The sequence below is a fragment of the Ornithodoros turicata genome, chromosome 1 (genome assembly GCF_037126465.1).
Source record: "Ornithodoros turicata isolate Travis chromosome 1, ASM3712646v1, whole genome shotgun sequence".
In the NCBI taxonomy this organism is placed as follows: Eukaryota; Metazoa; Arthropoda; class Arachnida; order Ixodida; family Argasidae; genus Ornithodoros; species Ornithodoros turicata.
The window spans coordinates 185925338-185950612 of record NC_088201.1 but is presented as its reverse complement, the minus strand read 5'-3'; the positions used below and the strand labels follow the sequence as shown (position 1 = coordinate 185950612).

Here is a 25275-nt window from a genome sequence, read left to right as displayed (position 1 = left end):
GTAATGCGGCATGCTCCTCCTCTGAGAGCTCAAGCAATTTTTTGTAGTCGATGCATGCCGTCGCGAAGGACGTTGGCTCCATGTCTGGTCTTTGCGCTTGTTCCCCATAGTCAGCAATTCGGCGCTCGGGCTTCTTACGCAGGGCTGGAAGGCTGGCCTTCTTCGCTTTGGTGTTGAGACGGCGCTTGGCCCTTGCCTCTTCACGTGCACTACAACGTTTTTGAAGGCTCAAAGTGTACTTCCCTGGCTTTGTTTGACACATCTCCTTGTGCACACGATGATGCAAACCTTCACGTGAGTTCACTGTTACGGCTGCGGCAAATGCGCGTGTTTGGTAAGACCGCCTCTGACAGAAGTTGATCCGCTTTCCCCCAACAAACTTCGCGATAACGGAATTGAAGTGCTCGGCGGCGTTATTGTCAACATTCATCAACAAGCTGCGAGCATTGCCTGCAACACGACTTAGTGTGATCTCAGTGACTTAGTGACTCAGTGACTAAGTGACTTAGTGACTCAGTGTGATCTCAGTGATCTCCAGTGTGATCTCAGTGCGCAACCCTGTTCTGCACTCATGAATTATTAGCGAGTTTTAGTATACCGTTGGTAACGTCGCCGGTAAGTTACCGTGCCCACCGGAACCAATGACAGCGTGCGTGATACAGAATCTTAGCTGTTGATAGAGTGCGGTAGACGCGGTAACCTACGGTGCTCCCGGTAGCGGTATACTAAAACTCGCTATTTCCATATCTCAAACAGCCAGAAGCTTTCGTGCCTGTCCGCAATGGTTTTGCTTCAAGTGTTTCCTTTATACGATAGCTGACTGGTGCTCTGAATTTTTTCTTGCATTCCTGTTTTTAATACACAATTTCCAATGAAGTGAGGCTGAACGCGATCGTCCCGGCGTTATATGGGGGAATGACATGCCACGTTCATGCCCTCCCCCGCCCCTCCCCCCGAGAAAATAAACATCGATGAATGAACAGCTCATGTATAGTATAGTCCGTTCACGTATTTGCGGCAGGCGTGTGCTCGTGCTCCTGCGTCACAGTCAACGTCGGCTTCGTCGTCCACCTGCACGTGCAGCGGTATAGCATTTCCAGCGCTCAAATTGTTGTGCCTTGTGACGATACCCTCCATGAGAGATGGCAGCACTGCGCTGCCCATTCTGAAGCGGCGTACTCCACGGATGACCATACCTGACAAAAACTCGTGTGCCGAGTCAACGGCTTAACATAGATGAAATCTTTTTGTTGGTATTGGTTCTTGATATGTTTTTCTAGTGCGTGATCGAGCCAGATTTTCGATTTTGGGCGGCTCTATTTTGTAAGCGAGCGGAATCTCGAAATATAGCTTTTCCCAAACCTTTCGACGACGATATAAAAATTTCTGAGTCTAAAACGCAAAATCTGCTTCGATCAGGCACTAGATCTAAGCATCCTCTTCCATTTAAAAGCAGTTGCACGGAGATCAACCGAATTTTCGCGGCGCTACGGGAGTTGAAAAATGTATGGGGATTCCCATAGAGCGTCGGTGGTGATGCACCGCCTTAAGCTGGTGTTTACGGAGATGGTCATTCAGACACCGTCCCTTCTAGCCAAAATAACACAAACCACGCACAAACGGGACACCATAATCAACGAAAATGGTTACATAAGACAAGCGGTTTGCGCTAATTTACAGTAGATACATGTAAAACTGAAGAAAACAGTTTGCTGAACTTTAAAAACACTCAAGAACACAATCTTGAAGTCCAAATGTAGAATGACTGAAAAATTCAATCTACCGGCAAGGAAGTGAAGAAAGTTCCTCAGGAAGAGTTCAAAGTTTTTCTGGGAATCGTACTGATCATTGGCATGATATGCAAAGGGTTATGGTTGACGCGTTAAAGGTTCATGCGAATTGAGGGCACGGGGGAAGAAAATACGAGCGAGGTCAATGGGCAAGCGTGTGGCGAGGGGGGGATTACCTCCACTGTGATGTCCACATATTTAGATGGTAAGATCCTCGCTCTAGCCTACTGAAACAAAAACTCATACACTGGTTTGAAAGACTACAACCAACGTAATTAATACAACACGTGGATATTGATGCGTTATAGACAGCTATTCATGAACATCTCTTTTGTGCAAACACAGGGCCGCTCGAGGGGACCCCCCAAAAGAAAAGAAAAACACGTGACAATTGCGTAAGCAGTCCCCCTCTTATTCGTCTTCCCCCGCCTCGGAGGTTTTTCAATATATACGGGTTCGTCGTCAATTAACTTTTTTGCTGTGTGAGAGAGAACTTTTCTGTGTGTCTATGTCTACTCCATATCTCAGAGAGTCCTGTCGCTGTCGTGCACCAGATAGTCCCCGCCCTTCTACTTCTTTCAGGCACAATAATTTAAGAAAGCCACTCTTATGTGGTACTAACGTAATATCGCTAACCGGAAATCCCATGAGTCGTTGATGGAAACCTGGTGCCACACACACTGACATAACCGTGAATTATCAGGTTTTACGTTTAACGTAGCCAATGCAGAGAGAAAGAAAGAGAGAGAGGCGAATTTTTTCACCTCTCCCGCGCAGCGCGCCTTCTTGCTTATTCTAAGAGGCCCAATCAATGGCCATGTGACAATTTCTTAGCCCTCAGTACGTTACGAATATATGCAATTTACCTCGTCTTTGCATGCAACTCTTTCCAGTCTATTGCAATACAGCAAGGATTGTGTTCCGATGATACTCCAGAAAGAGTACCTATGTAGTGATCCAGGTTTTCTTGAGATGTTCTTCGAGCAAATACGAACTGAGTGTGGAACATCCAAGTGGAACTGTACAGGTGGGTGTTATTGAAAGTGACGTTCTGCATAGAGATGCGAAGCCCCGGGAAAAACGGAAATTTTGAGGAATTTCCTGGCGACAAAATTGAAAAATGTGAATGTTCGTCCCTCTGATGGATTCCTACCCGCCAGCAATGCCATAGGCACCTCTAATCCGCCAACAACCACCAACTTAGTGCTCCGTCTGGCCGCTTCAAGCGATCACCATCGCGATCGCATAATGTCGGAGTTCTAGTCGGAGTGGACACGATGTTCTAATTACCTATCGCTGTCCCATGGGATGATCTGCTCCGCATTTATGCCTAGAGGATGAGCAGTAGCTCATTGTATGCTGTGGTTTGGACGGCAATGCTTCGACTCAGCAGTAACCGCGTTTGTTTCCACATTTTCAATTTTTTCTAAAAAAAAGAGAAAAATGCTTTCTTTTGTCTTCGAGCGCTTCAAAATGTCTGAAAATTTTGCATCTCTTGTTCTGCAGCAACCAGTTAGGAGTCAGCGAAGAGATCACAAAAAAATTTCTGTTCGTAATATAAAAAAAGTGCGAGACTGAACACAACTAGAGGAATGAACGACTCAAACCAGCAGGAGTTTTCACGAGACAACTCACGTGCCTATCAGGGTGACTGGTAAGAAAAAGAGGAGGAAAAGGAATTAAAAGGACCGACCTAAGACCGGAAGGAACCAGGACAAGCTAGTGTAGGACAGTTAGGTCACAGAAGGCATCTTACGCTGCTGGATGAATACACACCCAGGCGAGATTGCTCTCTGCGTACTGTTGCCCCATTCCGACCAGTTATTGCTCATGACGTAATCGGCCACTGGAGGCAACGTAATTTTAATTCCCGACTTGTCTAGGCGACATCTGTTGTTGCTGGGGCATGTAATATAAAATTATAAATGTATATAGTCTAAAAAATCTGGTACGCGTTGCACGGCGGATCTCTTGCTCTATAGATGTCCCTTGCGTTTCGGGCAGTCGCAAGCGCCACGGTCATTACCATGACATCGTCAAGGGCCAAAGATTGTGCGGTATTTTGGTGCGGGAAGAAAGGTCCCATGCGTTCGGGCCTATGGAGTTTTGAGCAGAGGGATGTAGTTTCCCAGAGCTTGGGAGCGTGTCGCTCCTGTGTTAAAAAAAAAAGTGTTATTAGATTCGGTAGCTGTCTATGCTGCTGTCGTCCTCGGCGCTAGCACTTTTACATGGCGATACCCCAACAGCATAAGATACATGCTCTTCGCCAATTCCAATGGACGCCTGACATTCCAAGATTGAGAACGAATTCCAATACGCTTGAGAGAACAGGGAAGTGAACGGGACGATGTCTCCTCCTATTGGTCCCAGATCTACGGAAGCGTCCCTTTGACCAGGCCCCAGTTGACGTAAGGTTGACTTCAAGGTTCTTGAGGGGTCCACGAAGAATTATAGAAAATACTGCGAGCAAGAGGGCCACTAATGCTTGGGACAGAGAACGGTCTAGGAAGAACAGTCTCTTCTTACATTCCTCACGCATGTTTGTTGGGGCACTCTGCTTATACCACATATTTCGTTTTCAGGTGTCCCTGCACCACAGTGCGATGACGAACAATTATCCAACGCGATGAAAATTTGCGAATACAAATATGCGGAGGAACACGGAGCCCTAGCTCCAAAACGTCGTGCAGACTCACAACCTAGGGATTTGAACCCTGATCAGGTGCACAAACTACATTGCTGGTAAGCGCTGTTCCACGTGCAAGCGGACGTTAAGGTTGCGCAGCCACATTGTGATAATGAATATGGGGATCAAAGCTGTTCTCACCCCGTTCCACTCACTGCTAGAGGAAGTCTACCTCACGTATTTCGCATGCGTTGCACAACACCCGCTATTTGAATGAACGACTGCCACTCACTGCATAGGTGGGGAAGTTACTTTTATTTTATAGTGCACTACCGTTACTCACTACTTTTTCAAAAAATAACGCGTTACGTTATTCGTTACGGTTGCGGTAGTAGGTAACGCGTTACTAACGCCGTTACTTCTGATAAGTAATGCCGTTACTTTTGCATTACTTCACCAGTTGTCCCTATAATATGTACCATTTTTGGTTGAGTCACATAAGGGCATTCCGCGAATCAATACAAGCAGTGTTGGGCACAAACAAGGGTCACGCATGAACACAACGATTTATTGCAACGCAGAAGTAGCTGATGTTCAAAATTGTCATCTGTGAGCTTCGCGCGTTGGGCTGAGAGGGCGCCTAATGACCAGTGAGTGCTCCTTGTCAAGGTTGATAGAGACGGCCACCTTTTATCTCACACAGTACGAATCCAAACAGCCAATTCCTTGGTACTTTGTTACTTGTTCAGAAAGTAGAGGCTATTTTTCTGGCGCTTTTGCCCCATTTGTCCGAAAAATACCAGAGGGAGTGAAAAGCAGAGGTGGTAAACAAAGGTGACATCTCAACCAGGGTAGGTCAATAACCCTTCTCTTGCGTTCTTCGTGGGTGCCGATGTGACCTTCTCGTCATTGTTGAAGATGAATAGATTTTCCCGGATTCTGCACGCACGGTCCTCGTTCAAGCTTTCAAGTTCAGACGATGAAGCAATGTTCCCGAACAGGCAGTAACGCATAACGTCGTTATGCGTTTGTTATTAAAAATGTAATGACGTTACGTTACTCATTACTTTTCTGGGGGGGGGGGGGGGAGGATGAATGCGACTGAGCTTACCGATTGTGCATGAGAGATACAAGACGCAGTCGACACACAGGACCTTTTAAGCAACTTTCAAACAAGTAAATGGGTTGCTTACGCAATTACTACGTATGGTTAACGTCCTAGTTTTCCTGAGGATTGTCCGCCAAGTGGCCCTCTCTTTGTAGAAAATACGGGTTTCACAGTAAATAGATTTAGAATAGTTGCATTCACTGAGACGCGGGACAAGTTCACGAGGCTTCTTTCAGTGTTGATCTGCTGTTTACGAATACGGTCATTCAGAATCCGTCCTTTCTAGCCTTCATAACACAAACCACGCTCAAACGGGATGCAATAGACAACGCACCGATTCCAAGAGACAAGCGTGTTGCGCCGATTTGCAACAGCGACATCAGAAGCTGAAGAAAACTGAAGGGGGGGGGGGGGAGTTTGCTGAACTTGTAAACATTGAAGAACACAATCTTGTTGTCCAAATGTAGGAGGATAGAAAGTGCAGCGAACCGGTATGGAAGCATAAAGGGTGATGCCTCAGAACGTGATGTGCCGATATGTCGAAGAGAGGCTGTCCTATTAGTCAGCGTCCTCATAGTTGACAAGATATTTAAGGGGCTACAGATGACGCGTTAAAGGTTCATGCGCGTTGTGGGTCCACAGCCAGGGTCCACAGCCAATAAAAACTACCATGCAGTCATTTCCCCACAAGGGAACACGATCATGATCTCCCCACAGTGTCATCGTGTTCTAGTACCATGCATCCCAGAACATCCAGAGGATGACATTCGCCGATTCTTCGTGAAGAGTCATCAGGTACGTCCTGTGGCCGTCCCTTGGGTAGCTAGGAAAATGACATATACTATTTCTTCAGTTTACCTGCTAAAAAAGCCGAACCACTGAGGACACATTAGTTTAGTTGTCTAGGCCAAGCCTAGAGGCGAGTGATATTTGTCAGAAAGAAAGAGCGGTACCGTGTAAGATTTATCTGCCTAGAAAAAAAGAAAAACTTGCAATGATACATTGAGCATTTATCGCGGAAAACAGAGAAACGTCAGAGAAACGATTCTGTCGCACTGCTGACTGTCCTGCGCACTTTCAAATGTCTTACCCGACTGTATCGAACCAGAGGCAGTAAGAAACATAGACTTTGCATCGATGAGGAGTTAATCCTTCAAGCAGTTCCTCGCTCGTGTATTGTTCGTTTGCGTAATTTAAATAAACTTGAACCGCGCACACTTCGTTTTGTGTCGAAGGCGAGCAAGACTTTCGAATTTACGGAGGGATGCGTAACAAGCAGAAAATTGTAATATCGGTATTCGTAGTATATACGTGTTTTCTCTTCAGAACGGAATTCTAATAGCTTTGAAAGTGGGGTTCCCGGACTCACTGCCCCTCAAGATTTTTCTCTGTATTTTGTATTTTTCTCTGCTTCCCTTTGAAACCGCCGCGCTCGTTGTCAGTTATGGAAAGTACAAGAAAGGGACGGCTAAATTGCGACAGTTTACCAAGGTGAATGGAATCAGCAAAACGGAAGACATTGGGACTGCTTGTAGTTTCGTATCATTTATCATCTTTGAGCATGTGGAAGAAACAAATAAGGAGCAATTAATCGAAACTAGATTGCGCCCCTTATGTGTCATCACACTGTCCTAAACTTGTCCATAATCAAAGTCCGAGGACATCCTGGGTATATCGTGCAACACAGTCACGATGAGGACGGACGGTTTGAGGATCAGATTTGACTTTCTTGCGGGTGACACCCCTGTTCATACAATGTGATCTTAGAATATCCTTCGGATGACAGTGTGTTCTTGGGTTCAGACCGAGCTTAACGGGCTGCTTTGCTAAGGCGTTTACGGCATGACGTCCATTATTATATCTAAATGTTTTGACCACAAAGTGCTTGCAATAACCTGTTGAAAGCAGTCTCAGACGCTGGTTTGAATGACTTGAACCAAAGTAATGGACACAACTTGAAGATATTGAAGTGTTATACACATATATTCACGAACCCTTATTTTGTGGAAAGAAAGGTCCGCTTGCGAGGACTCCTCAAGTAACTGTTCATGCAGTAATTCCATAATCAATTCTTTTCTTATTCATGTTCAACCCCTTCGGAGATTTTTGAATACATAGTTGGTCGTCTATTAAACTTGGCTGTGTTGGAGACAACTTTTCTGTGTGTCTATGTCTATTACCTGTCTCGGGTATTGTCCTCTCGCAATCATGTACCAGCTAGTCACCGCCCTTCGAGTCCTTTCTGGCTTTACTATTGTACAAAGGTAACATTGCTAAACAGAAATCCCATGAGTCAAATCCTTGCGCCGCACACAGACTTTCCCCGAATTATTCCCTGAATTTCCCTGAACGCGCCTTATTCTAAGAGACCCAATCAATGGCTGTGTGACAATTTCTTAGCCCTCAGTATTTTACCTCGTATTTGCCAGTCTACTTACCCTTTCTACCTCACTTTCTACCTCTTCCAGTCAAATGGAATACAACAAGGTTTGTGTTCCGCGATTTCTCAAACATTACGGATGCAGTGATCCAGATTTTATTGAAATGTTCCTCGAGCAAGTACTCGCTGAATGTGGAACATCCAAGTGGGACTGTAAGTACAATAACCAGAAGAATATCGGGGCATAATGGGCACTTCTTTGCTTGTTGGCCACAGCCCTATTTGTACGGGCTGTGCTCTTCTGCAACAAGGAGCATGGAAAGGAAATTTGACTTGCTGAAAACCGTTTTTTAATTTGTCAAGCAGTGTGTAAAACTCATTCTCGTAAATTATTTCGACTCAAAAATCGACAGCACAATTCATTTCATAAACGCGATCCCGTGGCCGGAGGCACGCGCGCTCGACCCACAAGCGCTCGACCCACAAGCCACTTCCGATTGACTTTGACGTCAAACGTTAAAAGTGATCTTATTCGCTACGGAAAATTTGTCTGCTTCGGACGTGGGATGCTCCTTGCTGACAGCTATTCATTATGTTCTGTTGGTTTCAGGCATTAAACAGAACTACAAACGAACAATTAAGCAATACGCTCATAATGCTAATGCGATCGTGTCTTATAGCTATTGTTTGTTTATTATATACGTCTCCAACCATCTTCATTAAACGCATAATCTCTCTCTCTCTCGAACAACCGAAGAGAGTCAGCGTCTCACATAAGGTGTTACGCAGGGTTGCTGTTCGTGTTTGCAAAGCGATGCAACATGACTCGGCTCTCCTCGTCCCTGGAAAACAAGGCAAACAAAGTGCGTTCTTTCTGTCTGCAATTAATTTCACTAGTTCAACGATCGGAACTTTCACTCCCACTGCACCTGCACGTCCCTGTTCCCTTTTAGGGGGTGCTGCCCTCAATCCACGTGAGTTGCCGATTTTTTCGCACTGCATATCCTTGTCGTGCAGGCGAGAAGAACGGCAGAAAATTCACTTGTGGCAGACTGATCAGACTGCGATGTTTCTGTCGTCATGTCCAGTAAAAGAAAAAGGCAGCCGTCTCTGAGGCGCTCGTGTCTCCCTGCAGAACAACGCGCACGAAAGGCGATGTGTAGGCGGCCGCCGTCACATTGACAGGTGTCGGTGTCCGATCGCTGCTCAGGTCACCTGCCAGCCCTAGGAGTGGACGCAACGTACAACTTCACATCGTGACGGAAGTGTCTGTCGTTTCGCACGTGTCTTCCACGATAGTAGGAGAAAGGTCTCTGCGTACATGAAAATCAATCAACTTACTATATTGCGCGAGCGCGATATTTTACTCCAAGGCTCATGTTTCTTGCGTGAAAACGCGATAAGTGATCGGACATTCCATTACAATTAAAAACTTCGGTGTTCGGTGTTCCCGGACTGCTGTTTTAAAGGTCGCAGCATTTGAGAAGCACTGTTGCCTCTGCTGCATTGCTATTCTAACGACAATTCTAAATTATCGATTTTTCAAATTCTGCTCGTTCGATTATCCGGCGATTTTGATCTGAATAATGCTGCTAGTATAAGCCTATTAGCACATATTTTCTTGTTCAGCACCATATTACTCTCACCGCCGATAATAACGACAGGAAATGATTTTTTTTTTGTGCTGAATTTAGAGCAACCAAAACTCTGTCGTAAACTGTGTCGCCAGGGCTACTGCTCAAGGGTATGGTACAAAATATTCGAAAACTTACACCAAAAATATCAGCTACAACAGCCAACCTCGCCATAATTCAATCAAGCCATACCAACAATGGACAGCTGTTCCCGCATTATGTGTATCCTATCGACGGAGGGTAGGTGGGCAGTGTTTTATGAAAGGGCTTCAGAACATCACGCGGAACTCTGTGTTCTTCAGCCCCCATCCCCAGGGTCAGAGCCTCACCAACAAAGCACCATGCGGCAGCTCCGCTTCAGAATGACAAAACTTCTATCCACACTCTTTTAATCTTTAAGTCAATTGAGCATTTCAAAAAATTATCCGGTACACATATTTCATGCTACCTCTTAGCAGTACAATTGTTGCTTAAGAAATTGACATTACTTGTTGATATAACCGGGACTCTATTTAGTGATTTTTGCTTTTTCCGGGGGGGAGGGGGGTACATCCCGAGATCTCTAAGAACGCGATACGTTAAGGGTGGTTATATGATACACAATTAGCAATGAGATGTCACCCGCTTCGAAGCGACAGCCTTATCATGCCTTATCATGCTTTCCGAGCCGTAATCGCGAGAACTTTCCAATCGAAGAAGTCACTATTAACTAAAATGTACAAACCCAAGCAGCACAATGTACTGAAAGTCGAGTGCAATAGGGGTGGACGGTATGTGTCTTATCAATGTTCTTTAGTTTCACGAGTCTGTTCAAGAGCTTCCACCTACCCGTCCACCCCTATTGCACTCGACTTTCAGTACATTGTGCTGCTTGGGAAGGTAATATTAGTACTGTACTATATTAAAATGTTTGTCTTTGTGCATCGCATGCGAAGGCGAGAGCGCACGATGGATTAAAATTCGGTACTGTGTCAGCGCCTTCATGTCTGATTTGAGTAACTTTGTCGCGTCTGATCAGCGTCGTATTCTCTTCACTCCATGCTGCGTTTAGCTGCATCATCGAAACGAATTCATTTACGACTTTCGCAACCTCTTCCTTTACGCTGTGCTTGAAACGCCTGGGATGCCGGCAGTACCGGCCCCGGCTACAAAAAAAAAAAAAAAAAGGAAGAAAAAAACTGCTCGTTTTTTTTTTTTTTTTTTCTTCAGTCTGTTGTCAAGGTCCACACTTCTAATACGTATTACGCCGTTGCGATAGAGCAAGATAGCAGCTGCAAAATGTTTGCGTTTCCGCGGAGGTTCTATCTCGAATATTAAAAGGATGAATTAACGAAACTCAATGAATACATCGACTTAGGCTCGTGCCCTAGTTGCTCCTGCCCATATTGGGATCATTTATGACTGCGAGGAAAAAAAAAAAAAGATTTATCCAAATATGAAAAATCGAGCCATAGTTAGCGTGGACACTCTGTACTTATTGTATTTTATTGAGCCTCTTATTGCCCACATATGCTTTAGAGTCTCAGTTAGTACTTAAATACAACTCGTGAATGAACCTCTTGTAAGACCCAGAATCTTGCACTATTATTACACATATGATCTTAATCCCACATGACCACATCAAAAAGTAAACAGAACACAACAAAGAAACAAGACCGCGTTCTCGATACACAGACTCTGTACCAGCGCTGAGGTACAATAAGAGGTGCTTTTTATGTCTGAGTGTGCTATCCCATTGGCAATACATAGCTCGTGACACTCCTGATACAGCCGATTGCTGTGTTTGAAAAGGGCACCCGCCTTTAAGACGATCTGCTATAAGTCGACCACGCATCCTGATGCAATCGCCTTTGCCACTGCTACGTGAATCAAGTGGGGTATGTCCTCTATGCGAATGATGTCCACTGCTTCTCTCTCGTTGACATTCTTGAGCATTCGCTGCATGTACGGGGCCGAATCGCCGTCACGCCATGACTTATTGAGCGGTTGGAACAAAAGAAGCTGGCAGAAAACATTGCATTTGACCGGTACAAACCGGGTTAAACCCGATTACTCCCGATTACAATTTACCTCCTGTTTGGGGGTAAATTGGGGTAGCATGATGTTTTACCCGAAAACATCCGACTCTACAGCAGTTTATATTATAAATTGTATTATCAGTTCAGTTTTAGTTTCTGTCATTTCATTTTCCTCGCTTGCAAGCACATATATTATTAGATGTGAGATGTAAGACTTTGCTGTCTGAAACTGTTTATTCCTATTCTATTCTCAACCTCGCTTCCTCTCTTTGTCCTCCTCCTCCCGGCGCCGCTTTCTTATAACTCTCTCCCAGTTGAGCTTCATCTCTCCTGAGATGGTAGAGGATGACATTACTTGCTGCCGCACATCCAGAATGTCCGGAAGGCGCTACGTATACAATGTTTTTGAGCACTGCGTTTTTGTGAGCTGTATTTTGGAAGGTGTAAGGGCCGTGGATAGCACGAGCCCTACCAGGGGTACCTTTGCGTACCATGACCAGGTTTCCTACGCGTAGCACAGGGATCTTGGTCTAGTGGCGGTTATCGTAGGACATCTTCATTGATTGTCTGTAACTCATTTCTTCACGAGGAGTAGTGCGTTTCTCATGCAGCTGTACGCCGTCCTGGATATCAAGTTGCTTGTCTGCATGGAGCACTGTTGCCCACCGGAAGCCGCAAAATGGGGTGAGCATCCAAGCGCTGCTGTTTCCGATCTATTGTGGTGGCAAACGGCTGCTTCAAGGCAACATTTTCAGCCTCCCGGGAACTCGGGCTACAACATGATGTACTGTTTGATATCCCGGATTGCTCGTTCGGCAAGACCATTTCCCACAGGGTGGTATGGCGATGCATATCTAAGTGTGATGCCACGTTGGTTCTCCCAGTCTTGTAGGAGCTTGCTCTTGAAAGCCGTTAAGCCTTGAAAGCGTTATGGGATATTTTAGTCTTGGTGTTTTGAAACATGCGTCGGCTCAGAAGGGCTAGTATGGTGTGCGAATCTTCCTTTCCCACTCGCTCTGCAGTCATCCGTGTGCATTGGTCGATGGCCAGTCGGAAGGACTGAGTTTTCTACGTACTCTCCGACTTCTTCTGGATCTAGGCAAAATCAATGTGGACGACTTCGAAGGGCACTGAAGAGTGTAAGTACATCGGGTTGAGGCTAAAATTTCGCTTTTGCGAGTTGACAGATATGACAGGATCGGACGTTCATATGCCATCATTCCATGCCAAGTAAAGCGCTGCTTAATTTTTGCATATGTACGGGAGAATCCGTCATGACCGCCACAATAGGGAGTGTCGTGATAAATCGAAAGAATTGTGGCGTGCAGCGACGGTGGAACGAAGTACTTGCCGTCTTTGAAGCTTAAGTCTTGCGATGTGCACTGTGAGATGGTCAACATTGTGGTTGTGCGATAGCCCTGAGAGCGCGTCCGCATCCTGGAGAAGTCGTCCAGGACGATCTATGACTTCACAGTCATAATGCTGGAGCTCTAATATCCACCTCTCTATCCGGTTTTTCGGTCGTGCTGACAAGGTGACATGGGACAAGGTGAAACCTTCTCCCATCCAGTTAAGGTTGAAAGTACCTCAAGGCCACAAGGACTGCAAGTGTTTCCTTTTCAGTCGCAGAATAGTTGAGTTTAGCTTTAGTAAAAGTGTAGGAGTAGTATCCTATGACATGCAATTGTTGGTGAGTAGATGCGGTACAGTTACGGTGATAGAGTATAGCTGCGGTTCCATAGTATGACGCGTCAGTATGTACCTGTAAGGGAAGTTTAAGTTTGGGAGCGTAAGGATTGGATCGGAGGAAATGTCAGAACCCAACTGGTTGTACGCAGCTTCGCATTCTGCTGTCCCTACAGAAAGTACGTCTTTCTGTGTTAGAAGAGTCAGGCGCTTTGTTTTCCTAGCGTAGTCTTTGATGAACGCGCGAAAGTGTTCAGCCAGACCAAGAAAAACACGAAGCGAGTGGAAATTGTGTGGCTTGGCAAGCTGAGTTGCTGCTTTTGTTGTCTTTGTATAGCCATCAAATACGCGCCCTAAGAAGGTAACTTGATGTTTGAAAAACTCACTTTTCTTAAAATTGACTTTAAGTGAGGCTCTGCAAAGTGCCTACCTCACTTGTGTCAGATGATGTCCTCCCGGCTCACGACGTGTCCCCACGCCAGCTCTGTGTTCACTCCGGCTTGTCCAACAGCGACTGCGAGCTCGTGCGTGGAAACGACGTCCTCCATGGGCAGAGGTGCTCGAGACAGCACATCTGCCACCTTGTTAGAGGTCCCCCTCCGATATTCGATCGAGAAGTCGTACCGTGGCAACGTCCGACTCCAACGTCCAAGTCTTCGGGCGGGATATTTCAATCTACTCAGCCAGGCGAGTGCCTGATGGCCAGTCTGGATTGTAGATTTCGCAGCATCCGGATACATGTTGAACTTATTCAGTGCGAACATGATAGCTAGACGCTTTTTCTCCGTCACGGTGTAGTTTCGTTCAGGCGACGTCAGCGTGCAGCTTGCAAATGCCACAGGCCGAAGTTCACCTTCGCGCTGTTGTAACAACACCGCACCCAGTCCATAATCACTCGCGTCTGTCTGCACTACAAATGGGCGATTAAGATCTGGGAGATACTGACAGGTGATCTGCGCTATCGCTTCGGCCAGAGCGGAGAAATCATTATCTTGTGCTTCCCCCCATGACCAGCGCCCACCTTTCCACAATAGCCAAGTTAATGGCTCAGTCATATCCGAGCACCTCGATATGAATTGTCTATAAAATCCAATCATACCAAGGAAGCGCTGCAAGCTCTTTACATTCTGCGGGCAAGGCTAGTCTAGGATAGCCTTCAGCTTGTCCTCGTGCCGGACTCCACCGTAAACCTGAGCGGGTCGATTGGGTTATTTGCCAACTGCAGCTTTCGAGGATTGACCGTCAACCCAGCGGCTTGCATGCGTCCCAGCACCACTTTCAGATGAAGGTGTTCCTGGAATGAACGTGAGGAAATTATTACGTCATCCATATAGGCCATGGCGAAGTTGTACTTCGCATCGCCGAGAATCTCGTCCATCATTCGCTGAAAACTAGCCGGGGAATTCGGCAGTCCAAATGGAAGCCGGACGAGCTCAAACAATCCCCTATGACAGGTAAATGCTGTCTTTTCGACATCAGGTACTACCATCAGGATTCTATCGGTATCTGCAGGAATCTTTGACCGGAGTCCGAGATTGTTAACACACGGGCTGATCCCATCGTGCACATGATCGAGCCTATAGAGGCTCACCTCGTTCAACCGACGGTAGTATACGCACAACCTTGCGGTTCCATCTTTCTTCGGAGCCAGTACCAGCGGAAAGGCCCTTGGGCTGCGGGGGGTCTCACAGCACCCGTCTCGATCATCTCTTTAAGCGCAACATCGAGCAACTTGCGCTTGTGAACGCTAAGGGGCCGAGGATTTCATCTCCAAGGCCTTGCGTCGCCGGTGTCTATGACGTGTTCCAAGTAATTGCTCAAACCTGGTTTTTCAGTAAACATCCATGACAATGGTAGCAATGCTTGCTCCAGCATTTCCCGTTGCCCCGAGGTAGCTGAAAATCCTCGCAGGCCCTCATCCAAGGCAGCAGTTGCAACTATAGGCGTTCGGTATTCTGTTCCGTGGTGCACCAACGTGCAGTGATGGTCCAGCGAGGCGAGGTACTCCAGCGGCTTGCTCCTTTGGTTCATCGCTGTTGCCAGTCGGTTCCCGGTTTCGCCGTTGCCAGTCGCCCTGCACCAGGGGTCGTCCACTCCAGTAATGGATAGAAGGTACCGTTCCATGCATGCTGGTATCCTCCGCGATGTAGGGCCAGAATGAGTCCCATACGGATAATGAAGTCGCGCCCCAGAATCATTGCTCCAGCCACTCCATGGAGGTAAACAAAGCGTTGTCTGACCCGATGTCCATCGACGGTCGAAGTAAGGCGTATCGAACCACCGGCAGGTAAACCGCATCACAGGCGAGCCTTAGGCGGTTTCTGGTCGTCCGTACCGAGATGTTTCGCCCTCGACACCAGTCGTGGATTGGTGTCGCCGGTCAGGGAAACAGCTGCTCCGGTGTCCACCAAACCTGCAGCGCATTTGCCCTGAACCACGATGTCATCTTGCAATCAGCAAGCTGGACCGAGGCCACTGTATTATCAGAAAAGACAGCACGTTTCGAAGTAACCTGCCTCTTATCGCTGTTTGCTCCGGCAGAAGACGGGAATGCGTGTCACTTCCTCTTTTTCCTCTGCGAGACGGTTCGTTCCCTCATACAGTTCCTGAATCGCCCGAACGTTTTCCAAAAGGCTCTCATCACTATGCTGCATTCGGGCTGCAAGCTTTTCACGCGTACGCATCACATAGTTTAGGGGGAGGAACTCGTCCCGAAACTGCTGCTTAAATATGCTCAGAGACAAATGGAGGCTGGGACCTACGCCACAAAGCCGCTGAGCTTAACTGTGCTGCGGATCAAATATTGGTTCAATACTGGACCCATATGGGCTGCCAAGATTGCCAATATTGGACCAATATGGGTAGCGCAACCAGCCTCTATATTGGACCAATATGGGCTGCCTATCTTGGCAAGCCCATTTTCCGCCAATGTTGCCCATATTGCTGTGATAACGCCAACGGGGAGTCCGTGTAATAATGAAGCTTTATCCGGTTTAACATTCACAACTGATATTATTTCTCTCTTCCCCCTTTTTTGATTTTTCATTTCTGCAAATCTCATTGATCCACGTTGCCATAGGTTTACAAAAAAGAAAAAAACACTGCATCGCCGCAAAAACGAAGAACGGGTGCTACGCCCGTCTTGCTGAAGGAGACAGGCAGTCCCACGGAATTGCCAGTGCCAAACATCCCTCAGGAGCCTTCATTGGGATCGCAACAGTCTATAAACCAAAAATTTCCAACCCGCTCCGAGAGTACAAAGGAGCGAAACACTTTCCTGACGGTGACTGACATCGCCAGAGCAATTCACATCGCTTGTATTAACTTGAAAGCACCTAACTTTACAGGAGCCATCCCTTGCTATCAAACATTGTCTTTTTACTTGACCTGCCGCTATTCCGTTATCATTTGAGTAACCAGAGACATTTAAGCCCGTATGAAACGTCCGATCCTACTGTCGCGCATGCGCATTAGCTGTAAGACGCGTGATTTCGCTCAAACGGCCACGCTCGCTCTCAGTCATCGCGAATCAAGGTGGCGGCTGCTTCCAGTATGTGGAAAGTTGAGTTGTCGAGTTCTAGTGAATGTTACAATGGGATTACTACGTGTGTTGATTGTTTCGGATTGTTGATTGTCGATTGTATCATCTGCGGGAAGTTGCTGGATGTAACGATGTACTGAATTGGGCATTCCACACGCTTCAACGTCCAATCTTGCCGTGCTGCTTGGGCATTTGTGCAGCACGAGTACGTGCCATTTTCTGTATTTCAATTAATATTCATATATCAGTCAATATGGGGTGCACACAGGCACTATGTGGCCCATATTGCCAGGATTTTCCTAATATTGGCTCAAACTGGGCAATATGGGACCCATATTGCCAAGGTTTTCCCAATTTTGGCGAAACGGGCCGCATATTGCACCCGTATCGTCAATGACCAGCCAATATGGGCCCAATATTGTGTGCTGCTTTCGGCTGTGTCCTGTGTGCTTATTTGACGGGAACGAATAAGCACGGGGAATCCCCGGGGGAATGGTACGGCAGGTCGAAAACACTAGTGTTGGGCGCCAATTTTGTGGGATCCGCGGCCCACAAACCCGTGGTGATTTCGAATACGACCCGCCGTAACCCCGAAGAAGCCGAACACAACAACTACAGAACGGCGAACAAGGTTTATTTTCTTGCATGAGACATAAACTTCCGCCACCAACTGAGCCCCAACAGTGCGCTCCTTATCACTTCAGCTCCTTAGCAGGCCGTAATGCGCACGGGTGAGCACACGTTTGCTCCCAGCCTGATTTTCTTATTGCGCCGGTGCTATCAACGGGATTCACGGCGACATGACACCTCCCACACCACATATATTAAGTGAATTAATGGATGTTAATGTTAATTGAGGATTAGTCGTTCAGCAGTTACATCCGCTGTCATGCAAGATGTCTTGTGTTCTGAAGTCAGAGTTATATTACTAAAATGTGAAAGATAAAGAAAGCCCATATACTGCATCCTCATTGTCAACTCCATACGTTGAAAATGGGAAAAAAATAAAACACTGTCAAGGAGCCCGCGAAGAGGGAATCACACACGTAACATGAAAAACGGTTAGGAGCAACTAATATTTATTCGAACAAGAACTTTCGTGCAAGAGACTGCACTTCTTCAGGTTACACAACTAAGTGCGACACGAGTATATATACCAAGTGAACAGATACAATAAAACAGGTTTCCAGAACTAAGTAAACACAAAACAACCAGACACTAATACAATGCATCACGTGAGCAATCGTCACATAAGAATCAGGGAAGAGAAGGTGTACGGGTAAATGAGCCATTCGGAAAATTGGGGTTCAAAAGATTTGGTGGTGAAAAAACGGGGGCACAGGTGGATGTCTAGCCGTGTACGAGGGAAACACAGCTTCTGTTGAACTGCGTGGGAAGGTACGGGTGACCTTATGGGCTGAAGGGAAAATGGAGCTAAGAATGCTAAGAACAGAAGGTGAATGGAGTAGCTTAGCTGGATGATGGGTTGAACAACTGCAGAGGACCGCCATGAACGTTTAGTCCCCGTGGTTTTAAAGAAGAAAATTTAGAAATGAAGAAAGACTCTCGAAGACTCGCGAGAAAAAGACTCGAAAAGACTTTCGACTCGCGAGACGAAAGACTCGCGAGACTCGCGTGCGTTTCTTGTAAACTCCATACTTTAATGCGGGATTATTAAATGAATATATTCTGCGCCCCGCCGCTGTACACTCGAAATGTTGTCCGCATTATTTCGCAGGTGATTCCACACGCGATTTTTTTTTCTTCTTTAGTATGCATCCATGTCAGCAGGTGAAGCGCAAATTTACGCGCGCAGGTCGAACACTCTGTCATATAGGAAGTCGCGAATATGCTCTCTAGCGGAATTTTGTTCCTACTTCAAGGCATGATTTCTCTGGCTGTAGGTGTCCCCCATTGCTGTACTTGGTATGATTTTTTTTTCATATTTTATTGCCTCTTTCAATTAATGTATCGCTCATGCAGGTATACGCTGACACAGGCAAACGTTTGGAATATTTCGAAAAAAAAAAAACGGATTTTACGCGCCCGTGTCTCGAAAAGGTCCCTTTTTATCTGAGTCATGTTTCTCCAGGACACTTGAGTCTGAAAGCAGGAAAAGTTTTACACTGAGAAAAACTAAACGGAAGTCTAAGATAACGTAACAACCCAACCACAGAAGGTTAATTTACCAGTATAGATGCACAGAGCTTCGTTTTCTTCGTCTGAGCAAACTACAAGAGCTGGTTGTGCTGGAAGCATGGTCATGGTTAATATTTGCTTGGTTAATATTTGGTAAACGTGCTCGAAAGCCATACAATACCCACCTGTTGCATACCGGCACTTTCATGACTGATCGGCGGATGCCAACTATGCACTGATGCCCCGAGTGACTAGTTCGGTGAGAGTTACACGATGTCAACTGTGCGTTCATACTGCCCAGCAGTCTAGACATTGGCCTCTGACAACGCCACGCCGTCGCAATCTGTCAGTCATGGACAATCCCCCCGAAAACCATCGCGAAAACCAGAGAGCGGCGTCCGCCTGGCTCTGGCCACAATCAAGCCGCCGACGGTTGCACGCAAAGTGATGCAATCTGCAGCACTGACACACTTTCGAATTTGGCAACATTGCTAAGCACCACGCTTCTATCCGGCAGTCTTTCGCGAGGCACTCAACAAACAAAACAAATAAAAGCATCCCCTTTTGTTTGTCAACAATGACAACATGCATGGAACTTATTTTATTTGTCTCGTTACTCCGTTATTTTTGTTTATTGTTGTTGCTAACGTTTCGGTGGCACTGCGGATAAGGCTGGCAGGCAATTAAAGAGAGCAGCAAAAAAATATCCGCGCTTTTATCCGTCGCCGGTTTTTACCGCTGATATATCTATGTGGTCAAGCTACTAACAGGGGATATTCCCTAGGCAAGTTAAAAAAGGGGGACTCTGAATTGCTTTATGAGTACCTAAATATGTCGTCTTATTCGTTTTCAGGCTTGCAGTGCAATCAAAAAACTATATCCGATGCCGAAGATGTGTGCTTAAGGAAGTACGAACAGGAACATGGCATTATTTCTAGAGGCCTGATGTCCGGCAATGACAAACGACTGTGCTGGTAAGCTCTTTGTCGAGTGCATGCGGCGGTTTCACAGCGGCATCGTGATAAATAAGAAAAGGCGTAAACAATGTTGCGGAAGGCTTCGAACCACTCCTGACTGAGTTCAGCGACGTAAAAAGCACTGTAACTGTCCTGCATGAATCCATTGCTGCACTTACGGCTAAAGTGGAGGACCTCGAAAGTCGGTCCAGACGAAACAATCTTGTTATCCATGGCCTACCAGAAGAAGGAGACGAAAGCAATGCCAAGTTACTTGAACTCGTTGAGCACTCTGTCTTTGATAAAATCGGTGTAAAAGTGCAGTCTATTGAGCGTATCCATCGACTTGGCAACAAACGTTCAGGCAGTAGGCCCATAATATTGCGATTGTTTGACTTCAGGGAAAAAATTGCCATCTTAAGGTCTTGTAAGGAACTAAAAGGCACGAACATATTTGTACGTGAGGATTTCACTAGGAAAGTTCAAGATATACGCAGACAATTGTGGAATAGCTGCCTCACAGATAGGAACAACGGTACAAAAGTTCGTCTCGTATACGACAAGTTATACCTAAATGGGAAGGTTTATTCTTGGGATCCCGCGACGAACTCACCCAAGGAGCACGTGACTAGGTTGTCCTCACTATCTGCTGCTGACTCATCTGGCAGAACTACTTGCGCTTCTGATGTTACCCGCCCACAGAACCGCTCCTGATACGCAGTGTACGAACCTCTCTTTGTTGTTTACTAATATCCGTGGTATACGGTCTAGCGAAAAACGTGACTCCTTGTTTTCCCATGTTGACGATTGCGATGCTGATGTTATCGGCCTAACAGAAACTTGGTTGTCACCTGATATAACTAATGAAGAAATTTTTGGAAATAATTATTCTGTGTACAATGTGTTCCGATGTGACAGGGAACAGCGCATCGGTGGTGGAGTTCTTTTAGCAGTCAAAGCTTCTCTAAAACCCATATTGATAACCACATCAGTTCTTGACTTGGAGATGGTGTGGGCCGCTGTACCCGGCTTACAACATACTGTCCTGATAGGTGTGTGCTATCGCCCCCCGTCATCGCCAGCCTCGTTTGCCTGCTCGCTTCACGACGCCCTTTGTGAATTAACATGCAAATTCCCCTCAAGTATGTTATATCTACTAGGCGATTTCAATTTTCCGAATATTGTTTGGGATTCGTTGCCCTATTCCTGCCCCCGCAGCACTGTTTGTGAAGACTTCATTACTGTCATCTCGACTTTTTGCTTAGCACAGCTTGTATCTGAGCCCACGCGAATTTGCGCTTCTCGCTCAAGTGTTTTAGATTTAATGTTTTGCTCTCATCCTGACAGTGTTCATTCTGTTAGCGTCCTACCGGGTATTAGTGACCACAACATCATCATGTCAACTATACGCGTTGCTCTCACTAAGCATGTGTTCACTAAGACGATTACCTGTTTTGCAAAGGGTAATTTTGATGCTATTAACGCGGCCCTCACTGTCTTCTCAGAAGGCTTCTATGCAGGATTCTCATCGCGATCTGTAAATGAGAATTGGCTTCTTTTTAAAAATGAGATCAATCGACTCACTGAGCTCTATATTCCGCGTATTACTTTCCCTGTCTCGTGTCGCTCTCCTTGGTTTAGCCGTGACCTGAGACGTCTAAGAAATAGGAAAAAACGTTCGTTTCAAAGAGCACGAAGGACTAACGCTACTGAGCATTGGGCTAACTATCACTCTGCCTCTAATGATTATAAACTATCCTTGGCTTCCGCAAAAACAACATATTTCCACTCGACCCTACCATCTCTTCTTCGCACTAATCCAAAGCTATTTTGGAACGCCATCTTACCCAAAGATCATTCCACATTACAACTCGAGGTTGAGGGCTCCGCGATACCGCCGGCCCTTTGCGCCTCTGCTCTTAGCGAAGCTTTCTCAAAATCGTTCACAAAATCTCATCCTGCTTGCACTTCATATGATTTCAGGAATAATAACGTGATGTTTCCAATGGACCCTATTGTTCTTGCTCCTAGTGGAATTTTTTCCCTTATTGATAAACTAAAAATGTCTTCTAGTTGTGGAACCGATAATATATGCTCTAAAATTCTAAAAAGCACAAAGGAGTCAACAGGTCTCTTGCTGTACAATATATTTTTGCAAAGTTTACAAACAGGCAGCATCCCGGACGACTGGAGGGTGGCAAAGATTATCCCTGTTTACAAGTCAGGCAGTAAGCATGATCCAGGTAACTACAGGCCCATTTCACTAACCTCTGTACCTTCCAAACTTCTTGAGCATATAATCTATTCCAACCTCATTAACTTTCTTGAATCTACGTCTTTCTTCAGTGATGCACAACACGGATTCCGCCGTGGTCTTTCTTGTGAAACACAGCTTGTGTATTTCACCCATGACTTATTCACGTCTATACATGTCAAGTCCCACATCGACACCATATTCATCGACTTTCGTAAAGCATTCGATACTGTCCCGCACGACCTCCTCCTTTACAAATTGTCCTACCTAAAAATCGACCCTAATGTTCTAGCTTGGATCAAAGACTTCCTTTATAATAGATCACAATTCGTGTATGTTAACAATGCGTATTCACCCTCCGTCCCTGTTCTGTCCGGAGTACCCCAAGGGTCAGTCCTTGGTCCTCTTTTATTTCTGATATATATTAACGACTTACCGCTCTCAATTACCTCGCATATTAGATTGTTTGCTGACGACTGTGTTATCTATCGCTCAATCACTTCTCCGTCCGACGTTGTTGCCCTACAAGATGACCTCAACGCTCTCTCTAGCTGGTGTAATACTTGGCTTATGAGTCTAAATATTGACAAATGCAAACACATGCCTGTTAATCGCAGTAACCTTCCATTTAACACCTATTTTCTTGGAGGCCATAAACTAGACTCTGTACGTTCTTATAAGTACCTTGGTGTTCACCTCACTAGCAACCTAACATGGGACGTCCATATTAATAACGTACTCACAAGTGCTAATAGAACGCTAGGGTTCATTAAACGAAACTATTCCAGGGCACCTTCGGAACTAGAGAGACAACTTTATGTTACGTTGGTCAGACCTAAGTTGGAATATGCGTCGTCTATTTGGGACCCCCACCAGGCTAACCTCGACTACAAGCTAGAAGCTCTACAAAACCGGGCTGCTCGTTTCATCTTTTCTGATTACTCTCGTTTCACCAGCGTCACCTCACTTAAACTAAACGGATCTCTCCCGCCTTTATCTCTACGTCGTAAATTCTCTCGTCTCTCATTATTTCATAAGCTCTATTATAATAACGTCCTTCCTAGGTACTCACTGCTATCCCCTCCTCATCATATGTCCAATTACTTGGATCATTCTGAAAAAGTTCTCGTACCGTTCAGCCGCACAAACCATTTTTACAACTCATTCCTTCCTAAGACAGCACTCGAATGGAACAGCCTTCCTGCCTCGCTGGTCGTCGTCCAGGATGCTACACGTTTCCGAAAGCTCCTTGAAGACATGTTCACTGCCCCCACTCCCCTCTGTAATTCCTCTGAGACCTGAGGGTAAATAAAGAAAGAAAGAAAGAAAGGCTTCGTAGAAGGCAAGGCAGAGGCTTTGTTGTTTTAGGTTCTGACGTTCTCGGCCAAGTTAACATCTTTATCCAGCGTCAGCCCCTTGTCCAGTACCAATCTGGCACGAACGCGTTGGTCTCGCAGGCTCACAATGAATGCTGTCAGCAAGGAGCTAGCACGAACATCCGTTTCAGTTTCACATGCACAGTGAGCGATGATGGCCGAAAGGCGTTGCACGAAATCCTTTACTGACTCCGTGCCACCTTGCTTTGTCGTGCAAAGCTTGACGCGTTCAAACTGCTTTTGGGAGTATCATGACCAGCACGTCTGCTGGTCAGCACTGAAATATGCCGCGGTCAAAACTACGTGAGGCAGAACAAGGTTGCGCAAATGTTTGGAAACCTCTTGAGTCGGAGACGTTTTAGCAGGCTGTATTTGTCCGCGTCTTCGGTGAACCTAGCCACGGGAACAGCTCCTTCAAACCATACCGGGTACATATTCCACTTTTCGTTCGAGGGATCGAACACTCCTGAGCTGCAAAACATCCGAGTGCTATCTTCAACAGCCACTCTTTGCTGGGTGACTGCAGGTGGAGTCACCATTCTGGTCCCCAGTTGAGGTGACCCAAGACGTGCCAGTAGCAAGAATGATAAGGTATTTAATGAAACATAGCAGCCAGATAGAGATGAACGGAAGCAGCCGCTTCGGAGGAAAATGAAAAGCCAAAAGAGAACTACGTGCACGCACTCGGCTCTTCTTCATACGAGTAAAACAGAATGCATTGCGTTCTCTGCAATGGGCAGTGAAGGAACACCTGCAGGAAGGGTGCCAGAGGAACACCCTAAGGAAAGGGAGTCCAGGGAACACCTTTAGCAAGGGAGCAAAAAGTCATATGTGTGACGGTCGTGGACACCCCCAAGGGAGTTTCCCATACTCATTTTTCTTTCTACCCACGGGGCATAGCACTCGTAGCGCTGAGGACCTAATTGCCATGACATGTTTGCGGAAATGGAGTTTGGCGTCGAAAGTTACACACATATCACAAATAATGTCCACACGGCATATCTCATCAATGCATGAGTTGCAAAAAACAGTGGCATTGTTTTTACGAGCGAACTAAGCTACCTTAGTTTTAGCGCTGTTGGTTTTAAGATGATTGTGAGAGAACCAAGAAATGATATTCGACACGTCCTCTTGTGGAAATGCACAATTAGAGCTTGCGCACAGCAGTATAGGGAAAAGGAAACAGGGAGTAAATGACGGGGAGAGGGTCTCTTTTTTTTTTGGCGCGATTTTCTCAGGACTACCGTGTTTTTCTGTTTAATTTCGTTGCTTACATAACCGCAGTCAACTTCTTCCTCGGGTTCCTGGGAAGAGAGTTGTCGTGAAGGGTGGTGGTGGGACGACGCGAGTCTGGTCCGCGGAGAGAGAGCCAGGCCAGTCCAGGTCGCAGCGGAACAAGTTTATTTACATCTATATACAGCAAGACGACTTCCGACAAGAAAGTCCGGAAAAGATCAGATCACGAGACCCCTACACATGGGCGATGGGCCTTTTTGTTCAAAATCAGGGTGCCGCCCACAAATTGCACAAACAAAATCAAACATGTAAATTTCTCACTTCTCAGCCCCAGGATTGGTTCGTTACTGAAGGTCTCCGAAGTGCTCCAATCCTGAAGCGAGCAAATTACAAAGGATACTTCGCAGAATTAGATAACTGTCATAAATAAACAATGTTACAAATCCAAAACCCATTAGTGGCTCAAAACGAAATGCATACAAACATATAAAAGGGCTCGCAGGAAACGAGTTCCCTACATATGGCATGTTT

The 25275-nt window shown here is 46.1% G+C and overlaps 1 protein-coding gene across 1 annotated transcript in view; it reads left to right on the top strand.

The window, feature by feature from the left end:
- LOC135374067 (uncharacterized) overlaps positions 1–25275 on the top strand; it is a 249900-nt gene that overhangs the window by 46044 nt on the left and 178581 nt on the right. The window contains exons 7-10 of the mRNA XM_064607070.1: positions 2684–2817; positions 4373–4532; positions 7993–8117; positions 19776–19896. Coding sequence (XP_064463140.1) covers positions 2684–2817; positions 4373–4532; positions 7993–8117; positions 19776–19896 — 540 coding nt within the window. The remainder of the gene's footprint in view (positions 1–2683; positions 2818–4372; positions 4533–7992; positions 8118–19775; positions 19897–25275) is intronic.